The 9,732-nt window shown below is 46.2% G+C and overlaps 1 protein-coding gene across 1 annotated transcript in view; it reads right to left on the reverse strand.

The window, feature by feature from the left end:
* Positions 1–9,227, reverse strand: part of DIS3L (DIS3 like exosome 3'-5' exoribonuclease) — a 29,863-nt gene extending 20,636 nt beyond the window's left edge. The window contains exons 1-3 of the mRNA XM_090029946.1: positions 8,932–9,227; positions 5,589–5,742; positions 812–940 (exon numbers count right to left, since the gene is read on the reverse strand). Coding sequence (XP_089886072.1) covers positions 812–940; positions 5,589–5,742; positions 8,932–9,061 — 413 coding nt within the window. The 5' untranslated portion in view covers positions 9,062–9,227. The remainder of the gene's footprint in view (positions 1–811; positions 941–5,588; positions 5,743–8,931) is intronic.
* Positions 9,228–9,732: the final 505 nt, after the last annotated feature.

The raw sequence follows: 9,732 nt of genomic DNA on the forward strand, positions 1-9,732 counted from the left end.
CTGGCCTGCAGCCCCCCACACCCCCAGCTCTGCTGGCGCCCCTTATGCCTGACCCACAACAGGGGGGGATGTGTGGGGCAGATGACACTGCCACTCCTTTCAGGCTGCCCGCGCTGCCTCCCACCCCACCTCCCCTCCGGCAATAAGAGCTCCTCACAACACTAGTCGAATTCTCCTCCTGCTGCTGGCTGCATGGCTGGCGCAGAGGTCCTGGCAGTGGCAGCAAGTCTCACTGCCCACTCCACCAGGTCCCACTGGCCAGTCCAGCCATTCTGCAGCCCTGTGCCCGCTGTGAGCGCAGAAATCAGGGGGTGAGCACATGCTCCTCTCCCACCCCCCTGACATGTTGCCCATGCCCCCCTTACTCCCTCACACATCTCATCTGTGGGGAGCTGCTCTCCATCACTGCCTGGTTCCCACATGCATGTGTGCACAAACACATACACATGATGCTGCCGGCTGTATCAGACTCCTCCCGCACCTGCCAGCCCCACGCAGCCTCTTGCAGGCTGGAACACTGCGAGCTTGCAAGGGGAAACCTGGAGCTTCCTACATTTTTCTCCTTTAAAAGAGAAAATCCATGTTCTTCTTTGAACCAGGCAGTTGCAGCCCCTATGTGCCCCTTGAAACCTGCTTGCAGTCCCTCAAGGGGCCACGGACCCCTGGTTGAGAGCCACTATATTTCTGTATGGCCAAGCAAACAACAGCATTACATTTTATATATCCAGTGCCTTACATTTTTAGACATAAATTATCCATACCTTCATATGTTTATGTCCAATGCAACATATGGTTATTAGTTAAAACAAACCTGGTCTGCCATTTCTCCATAGATTCTCCCCTCTCTCTTGGCAGATAGCAATGCTGCTGGAATTCATTAGCAAACAGAATACAGTCATGACGGGCATCCTTCATAAGATTTCGCAGTTTGTTGTACTGTCTGGAACAAAAACAAAACAAATGTAGCCAGGTGCCTTCTTAACATTGCTATTTCAGCTCCAGGTGGAAACAGAACCAGAAAATTCAATGCAAACTACAATAATACAAGGCCAAATTCTGTTGGTAAGAGCGGGGAGTTGAGTCACAACACCGAGGCTCTACTCTCTATCACAATGCATTACGTGACATCAGGCAAGCTTCCATTTCTGCATGTCTCATTATCTTTATTCTACAAATGGAGAAACACACATTTTTCAGCATCACAGTGCTGTAATAAGAGTTAATTAGAATCACAGACAGTTAGGACTAGAAGAAACCTCAGGAGCCATCTGCACTGTATCATCTCAGCCAAGGCTTTGTCTACCCAAGTCTTAAAAACCTCCATGAACGGAGATTCCATAACTTCTCTGGGTAACCTGTTCCAGTGCTTTAATACTCTTCTCGTGAGAAAATTCTTCCTAATATCTAACCTCAATTTCTCTTGCTGCAACTTGAAACCATTGCTCCTTGTTTTGTCATCTGCCACCACTCAGAACAGTCTCACTCCATCCTCTTTGTAGCCACCCTTCAGGGAGTTGAAGGCTGCTATTAAATTCCACTTCAGCCTTCTCTTCTCCAGGCTAAATATGTCCAGTTACCTCAGCCTCTCCTCGTAAGTCATGTTCCCTAGCCCTCTAACCATTTTTGTTGCCCTCTGCTGGACCCCCTCCAATTTGTCTACACCCATTCTGTAGCGGGACACAGTATTCCAAAGGTGGCCTCATTAGTGCCAAATAGAGGGGAAGAATCACTTCTCTTGACCTGCTGGCAATACTCCTATTACTGCAGCCCAGGTTGCCATCGGCCTTCGTGGCAACATTCAAAATATGTGCACATTATCTTTATTCTACAAGAATAAAGCCTTTGTGGCAACAAGGCCCACAAAAGCCATTAGCATACTGCTGGCTCATATTCAAGTTTATTGTCCACTATAACCCCCAGGTCCTTTTCTGCAAAGCTGCTGCTTAGCCAGTGAGTTCCTAACCTGTGGGACGGTTCTGTCAAAAGTGCAGGACTTTGGACTTGTACTTACTGAACTTTGCAACACTGATTCAACATCAAGTTACAATTAAAAAGAAAAAAAAAAACCTTACCTCTGTAACGTAGTTCCACATCACAATGCAACTCTCTGCCCCTCTTGAGACTGAATCACAGCTAGGTGTACAGTCCATCTGCTTGAGCTATAGATCTTTTAGCCCAAACCAGGGGTCAGCAACATATGGCCCATGGGCTGGATTCAGCCCACCAAGCAATTTAATCCAGCCCATGAAGCCAGGGCATCAGCAACAACTCAGCAGCAGGGAAACTTGGTGGTGGTGGTGGCAGTTAGGTTGCAAAGGGTAGTCTGTCTTTGGATCAAGATTTGGTATTTCAGCTCACCGCTAAGGTCATGTCCAGACGTGTGTGGACATTTGGTTTCCCTGGGACAACTAGTGGTGGTGCACCCTGTGCTGTCACTAGTTGTCCCCGCAGAATGCCTATGCCACGTATGCTCTGGCATTCAGCAAGTTACCCCAGGTGGGGTAGGAGAGGCTGAGGTCAGCACTAGGCTGGCCCCATCAGCCTTACTGGGGTCCTGGGGGCCTCCCAGGGCTGCAGCTGTGTTGCTCCTGCCACGCAGAGCTAGCCAGCAGTGGAGTACAGCTCTGGCCAGCCAGGCTCCAGCTTTAAGAGGCATACACTGCCGGTGTATGCTCCACTCCACTTTTTTTCAGTGCGGGTTTTTCTGATCCCTGGATATCTAGGGGTCAAAAAATCCCCTCTACACTGCTCCCTTGCAGCATGAAGGACAGCTGAACATATGGTATGTGGCACCACGTGGTGGCATTCATCTGGACCCAGCCTAAAAGGCTACTGACCCCTGGCTCAGACAGTAGAGAATCATGGTTTTAGATCAAGAAGTTTAACTCCTGTAGCTCATGATTAACCTGTGTTACAGCAACACCTAGTATAATTCTTAGAGTTTTTCTTTTAGTATTTAGGTATTTTTTGTATTTTATTCTGCTGCACAATGAATGCACTTTTTAGCCTTACTTCATTAAACATGAGAAACAAGGATTTTTTAGGGTGGTATCTTTTAGAGGTGGCCTTGCATAATGCCTGGACCATCACGGCTACAACATCACTCTCATACTTACTTAAATGTCTAATTCAGGCTTCCATCTATACCTTTGTTTAATTAAATTAAACCAGAACTGACTCAAAAAAAATCAACATCTGTGGCCTCCACATCCTTTAGGGGTGCACCGATAAAGATTTCTTGGCCAATACCGAAGGACAATTATTAGCCAGTCATATCCGCCAATACTGATCCAATAGCTGATTTATGGGAATGCAGCCCAGCAGCTTGGAAAGCAGTATCTGGCTAGTAAGTCTGTGGGGGAGGAGGCAGATCGAGGCCTCCACGGTGAGGAAATGGGGCAGGGACAGGAGCTGCTCATACAGGGGAGTGAATGTGACCTTGCTGAGAGCAGAACAGAGATGTGGGTGGTTTGTCCATGGGGACATGGGATAGGGAGAGACAGCGACTCCCTGCTGTTGAGTGCACCACTGGGGAAGGCATAGGGGGCATGTACCTTCACCCCCCCCACCCCCCGATTTGTGAGCAGGGTGAGGGCAGGCTGCCCACTGCAGGCTCAGAGCCAGATGCTGCACCAGCCTCTTCCCAGTGTGGGGGCTGGGCCAGGGCTGCGCTCACAGAGGTGGGGCAGGCAGTGGTGGTGCTGGGAGGGGTGGCTACAGTGAATTTTGGGATGGCCATATCCCACCCCATAGCCACCCCTCCTAGCGCCACTGCCACCCACCCTGCCCCTGCCCACTTGGAACCCAGCCCCAGCCCAGACCCCTGCCAGAAAAAGGCCATTGTAGCCCTGGCCCTGAATCCATAGCAGACAGCTTGCCCTCCCCCCCACGCGCAAGTCCAGGTAGGGCACATGTCTCCCTTGGGGTAACACTCTGGCCAGGCAGTGCCTGCCCCACTCCCTCCTCACTGTGCGGGCCTCAATCTGCTCCTCCCCCCAGACTTACCAGCCAGATGCTGCTCTCCAAGCTTACAGGCTGCACTCCTGGCTGCGTGCATGATTCTGCTGCATGCATGCATGCAGCATTTATCGGTGGCATTAGTGGCTACACTGGCCAAAAACAGCCGATTGCTGATAATGTTAATTTTCCTTTTATTGGTGCTATTCCAGCATGCGACTAACATCGGTGCACCTCTAACTCCTTTAGTTGTAAAGTTCACTTGCAGGCAAACTTTATTAAAAAATTTAAAAGTTACTGTGTTTCTTAAAATAAACCACAGTTTTCATTGCAGTATCTTTGGTGTAGGGATATTGTTTTATTTGACTGTAAAGTGGCATAAACATTTAGGCTGCTGTTTAAATGATGGATACCTTTCCACTAAAGACTTTTGATTATTTTAAGCATCCATTTTTTCTACTGAGCTGAGATTTAATCTTTTCCAAGAATATAGACTCATAACAGCATAAAACCTCTTTTGCTCAGGCTCTCTTTTCTGTGAATTAGAAACCCATATTTCCCTTCAAGGGAGGATTTGAAACACAATTTTAGAGATTGGTAGGAAGCATTAAAAACTTCAAATTACTATCCATTATTTTAAGGAGTTATTCCAAATAAAGCTAAACACAATTTTTACTGTTATTGGAAAACTGATTACCATCTTAATAATTAAAACATAATATTAATACTGCTGGTTCAAATGTCAATACCTCCAGCTACTCAGCAGATGCTTTTTCCTCGCTGTATTTATTTTAGTATTTTTATATATCACTTGGAAGCAAGTCATGTCATCATGACTTATTACCATTTTAATCCAAAAGAATGTCAGCTTTAACTTCTGTAATGAATGTCCCAATTAATAAATACACTGCATTTCTCTCTCTCTCTCTATATATATATATATGGCAACTTTTTTTCAATAGGGTACAGTAAGTACAAAGCACATAAATTATAGCTTGATCAAGGCTTTAAGTTGCCTCCTTTTTGGGACAGAAACCTCATCTTCAGATGTATCTGTACAATATCAGTGAGTGCCAACTGCAGCCCCTGTGTGCTATGGTAATATAAACATTAAATTGTAATATGATAACTGTTCCTCTTAAAGAAAAGTTGCAACAGCATAGTACCCATGCAAAGTACTCATTTTACTAAATTACTGTGCTAGGGTTAAACCAATCCCATTAGTAACCTTACATATACAGTGGGTCCAATGACAGACATGAAAAATTCTTGCCCCTCTATCCTGACATACACATTTACAGCCTGGAAACTGCAGAAAAAAGATTATGCCACATGGGTATAGTGTCTTTAGCTATTGCCATGAGGTCATTAGATTACATATTAATAACAGTAATCATACTGCTCCTGTCTTGTGAAAACAGAATAGGAAATGATGCCTCTGGATATCAAGTCAGTCACAATTTCTTCCCTCTAAAATTACGTTACAACTCTTGAAAGATTTATTCAAAAAATAAAAGAGGGTCTTCTATCAAGTTCAGATTGCTATGCTGAAACACTTATACATCTTCCCACTTTAATACCTGCACATTTTAAAAATCTGAAGGAGTAGTAAATTATTATCGGATAAATACCTGCGACCTCTCTGATGCTGCACGGCTTGACATGCTGTTTGCATGAAAATAATACCCTTCAATTCTGGAAATTCAAGAATCTCAAGGTAATCTTGAACAACCTTCCAGTCAGGGACAACATAGTGAGTCACATCATCTGACAACAATTTCCCATCTGAAACATAATTCAAATTTTAGATGTGTAAATAACATTTGCAACACTGGTTTATTAATAAATGTCTGCCATGCTAGGAAATCCTAGTTGTACAAAATAAAAATATATACGCATCTTTAACCTCCTATTTTTCTAAGGTCTCATATGGTACAACCTTGCTTCATTTTGCTTTCTGGGATTAAGGGCTTCTATATATTGACATAATCTTATGAAAATAACTGAAAGGGAACAAAGGTCTGATTTCATTATACAACTTAGCGTGCAGACACATTTTCTCAGCTATTGTGGAAAAAAAATTTTAAAAAAGATTTGATACAAAATCTCCTATGGATTTATGCAATGGGGTGTATTCTTTCCAGGAATTGCTTCCACAGATGTTGTTACCAGCCAACAACCCACTTACTGCTGGCAGGCTTGCCTAGAGCCCTTTTCCCATATTAACAATATGCACATAAGCATATGCATTTGGAAAAAAGACACTTCTCCAAAATGGGAAAGTTTTCAAATCTAATTTATCCTAAAGGAAGGTGTCACATGCATTCTGTTGGACTAAATCATCTGAAATGTTGGAAAAAACAGTTAGGGCAGAAATCAGAAAATATACACAAGCATGAACTGTTTTAAGTTTATTGGCATTCCAGGTAACCTCAGCATAAGCAGTTTTTTTCTCTGGGTCTCAGCTATGTTTTTCCTCTGTATCCATTTGTTCCTAATGCCATTATTAACATTGAATCATTACACGCACAGCAGTGTAGGTGGATTATATTTATGCTATACATATCTTGACAAGTTAAGTGACTTTCATACGTTTCCTAGGAACCAATTCAATGCAATCTGTCTTGTTAACAGTGATCCTTGTAAGTTATTTAGTCACTGAGGCCAGTCATGCTTACAGTGACATGGCAACAACTACCATTGAACTCGGTATTATAACTGATGGCCAAACAGATATAATAAAGCTAATCTTTCAGCAACAGATTGGAAGGCAAATTCTTTGAAAAGTGAAATGTCACTTCAAGGTTTATATAGGCTGTGCATGTTAAGCCATCCTTACCTAACATCCAGACCTAGATTACACTAACTTTTGAGTAGGCACAGGATACCATTTAAAAATATCTGTATGCATGATTTATGCAGACAAGCTCTCCTAGTGCATGAAATATGTTTGCTCAGCACAGCATGTTGAGTCAGGAACAAAAACAAATGTCTGCCTTCCTCCTGAATTACCTAGAACAATTATATACAGGCACATACTGACACTGATCTATAGCACAATTTACGCTGAAGTCAGGAGGAAGGGAATCAGACATGAGAGAGGACAGCATTTGGTTTTGAGACTGTAATGTGACTCTTACTCTCTGGGGGTCCATAAGCAGTTGCATCATACATCTCTACGGCCACCAGACCTCTCAGGGAATGCTAAGCATAACCTTGCCCAACATGTTAGGCAACAAATATGTATCTACTGAGTCTCCATCTCATTAGCTGGCCAAAAATATAAAAAAGGTTTGTTCTGAAATGTAGGGAATTTAGGCAAACAATTTAGAAAACACTTCTATAGGCAGAGTGAGAAACTCAACTGAAAAATCATTATTTTTTTTGTCCTGAACCTGTTGTATCTGCTATGTTAATCACCTAGTATTGTTAATATGTTGCTGCAAAGAAATTAGTGGATTAACGCCCCCCCACACACACACACGCACATACACACACTAATAAAAGGTCAACTGAAGATAATCTATTGTGTACATCATAGCACTGTGCTATCCAAAACAACATCAAACTAGAAATCACAGGAGCTGGCAGTCTTCCCACATCTAAGATTGTCAGGTATAATACGGATAATTAAATTTAATTACTGAACAAAAACTGCTGCTCCTGCAGATTCAAAAAAGTTTCAATGTTAACCACTCAGTCACATTACAAGTATACTTAATGGATATCTATAGGATTTAACTCGTGATATAATCTTGCCAAAATTTGTATTAAAAAAAAAATCCTTTTAAACAGGGTGTAGTATGTAGTGGCTTGCCACATAACACTCAGAAAGTCCTTTAACAATTTATTGCGGTCCCTATATGCATATAAGCCATTTACAGGGAAGCCTCGCAACAACCGCTTTCCCTTTCCAATTCTCTCCTTTTCCTGTTTTTTCTATTTAAACCCTGCCCTTGGTTATTTGTGCACATTTCTGTTTTGGAAGCAGGGCTGTTGGCAGTCGCTGTGTCAGTCTAAGGACATGGGCAGACAAGATTCTTTGGGTAGGTGCAATATAAATAGGTGGAAAAATGTTCTTTGCAAGCTTTTGAGCACAAAGGCCCTTCTTCAGGCCTAGGGAGGCTCTGCTGGTGTTACGTGCTGGCATTACACCAGCAGAGTCCGTTTCAGAAGAGCATTTTATTATCCACTTGCTTCTCTTGGTCCTCCGAATATTTCCTGCTGCTGCATTTTTGTTGTTTCACAGCACCTCCCAAAACGATTCACCTGTGACATACAGCAGGGCCTGTTCCACTGGACAGGTTGGAGGCCCCTCCAAAACGGTCCGCTCTTCATTTTCACTGTTTTTTACTTGACTACAGAAAAATAACAGGTTTTTTCCGTGGCCAAAATGCTTCACCTACGGCAGCGTGGCCTGACCCTTTTAGACTTCCACTGGACAGGCTGGAGACCTCGCTGAAATGCCTGCTCTTCATTTTCACCTTTTACTGGACTACAGGAAAATAACTGTATTTTCCACCGTTGTTATATAACAACTCTGATGGACCACAGGGGCGAGTTTCCCTTCGGAAATCTCTGGGTCAGGAGCGCCGCGTGGTGAGCTCCCACAGGTGGCGGCGGTAAGCGGGGAGCTCCTGCAGGCGGCCGCGGCACTGTCGGCGGAGGGGTGGCAACCACCTGCAAATGCCGCCTGGCAACGTCGGTGATCATGGACGGCCTGCAGACGCTGCCAGTGGTGTTGGCAACACTGTCGTGATCATGGATCACGGCCCACCCGCAGACGCCGCCAGCGGTGGTGGCAGCACCTTCGTGCAGGGGGTGCACCCGCACCCACGTGCACCCCTACGTGTCGCCAACGCGATTCACGCTTGCTGCCAACGCCACGGGGCGGGTGACGCGGCCCCCCGTCACAACAGACCACGCCGAGGCCTAACGGTGCCCCGACCCATCCCCCGCGCGCCGCCCCCTCACCGCGGGCGCAGGCGGCCCGGCACAGGGCGCTGCGGCAGGGCACGTCGGGGCGCAGGTAGTGCTCTCGCACGACGCGCACCGCCCGGCCCGGCGGCCCCCGCAACTGCACCACCTTCTCGGCGCGCTGCATGGCGCCGGCTCCGCGCGCGGCCGGGCGGGGGGGGCGCTGACATGGCGGCCGGGGCGGGCCGGGCCGGGCCGGGGGCGGAGCTGCGGCTCCAGGGCCGGCACGCGCCGCCTCGGGACAGCGGCTCCGGCATTTTTCTACAAACAAACAAAAACAACGACAAAGAAGTGGGGGGGGGGGGGGGGCGGAGTGCGTGCGGGGCGCGGGGCGCCGAAGGCCGAGTTGTGCCCGGATCAAAATGGCGGCGCCGGCTCCTGTCAGCGAGGGGAGGCTGTCACTGCGCTGCAGGCCTGCGGTTGTGTATTCCCGGTTGCTTCTTTCCAACATCATCTGGACCCACTGAAAGCGTGAATGGCACCTCCTAAAGAGGGAGGATGTTGTTAGCTAGGCGTATAGACAAATTCCTGTGGAAAATAATGTCCAGCCTCAAGTACGGAGCCCTACATGAGGGACAGATCCAGATGGGATGATGGAGCAAAGACTTCTCCACCTGCCCCACGCTTCCTGTCCCAAGGAGTCCTGCCGGCCCAAAGCATGGCGCGGAGGACGGTCCAGTTGTCCTCTGCAGATATGAGACCCAACGCCTTGATGTCCTCTTGAAGAGAAAAATGAAATACAGGCACAGTTCTCAACTGACAACATTTCGCACTTAAATAGACACCCGGTCTCAACTT

The sequence above is a fragment of the Crocodylus siamensis genome, chromosome 15 (assembly GCF_052110815.1).
Source record: "Crocodylus siamensis isolate JL-2025a chromosome 15, ASM5211081v1, whole genome shotgun sequence".
NCBI lineage: Eukaryota > Metazoa > Chordata > Crocodylia > Crocodylidae > Crocodylus > Crocodylus siamensis.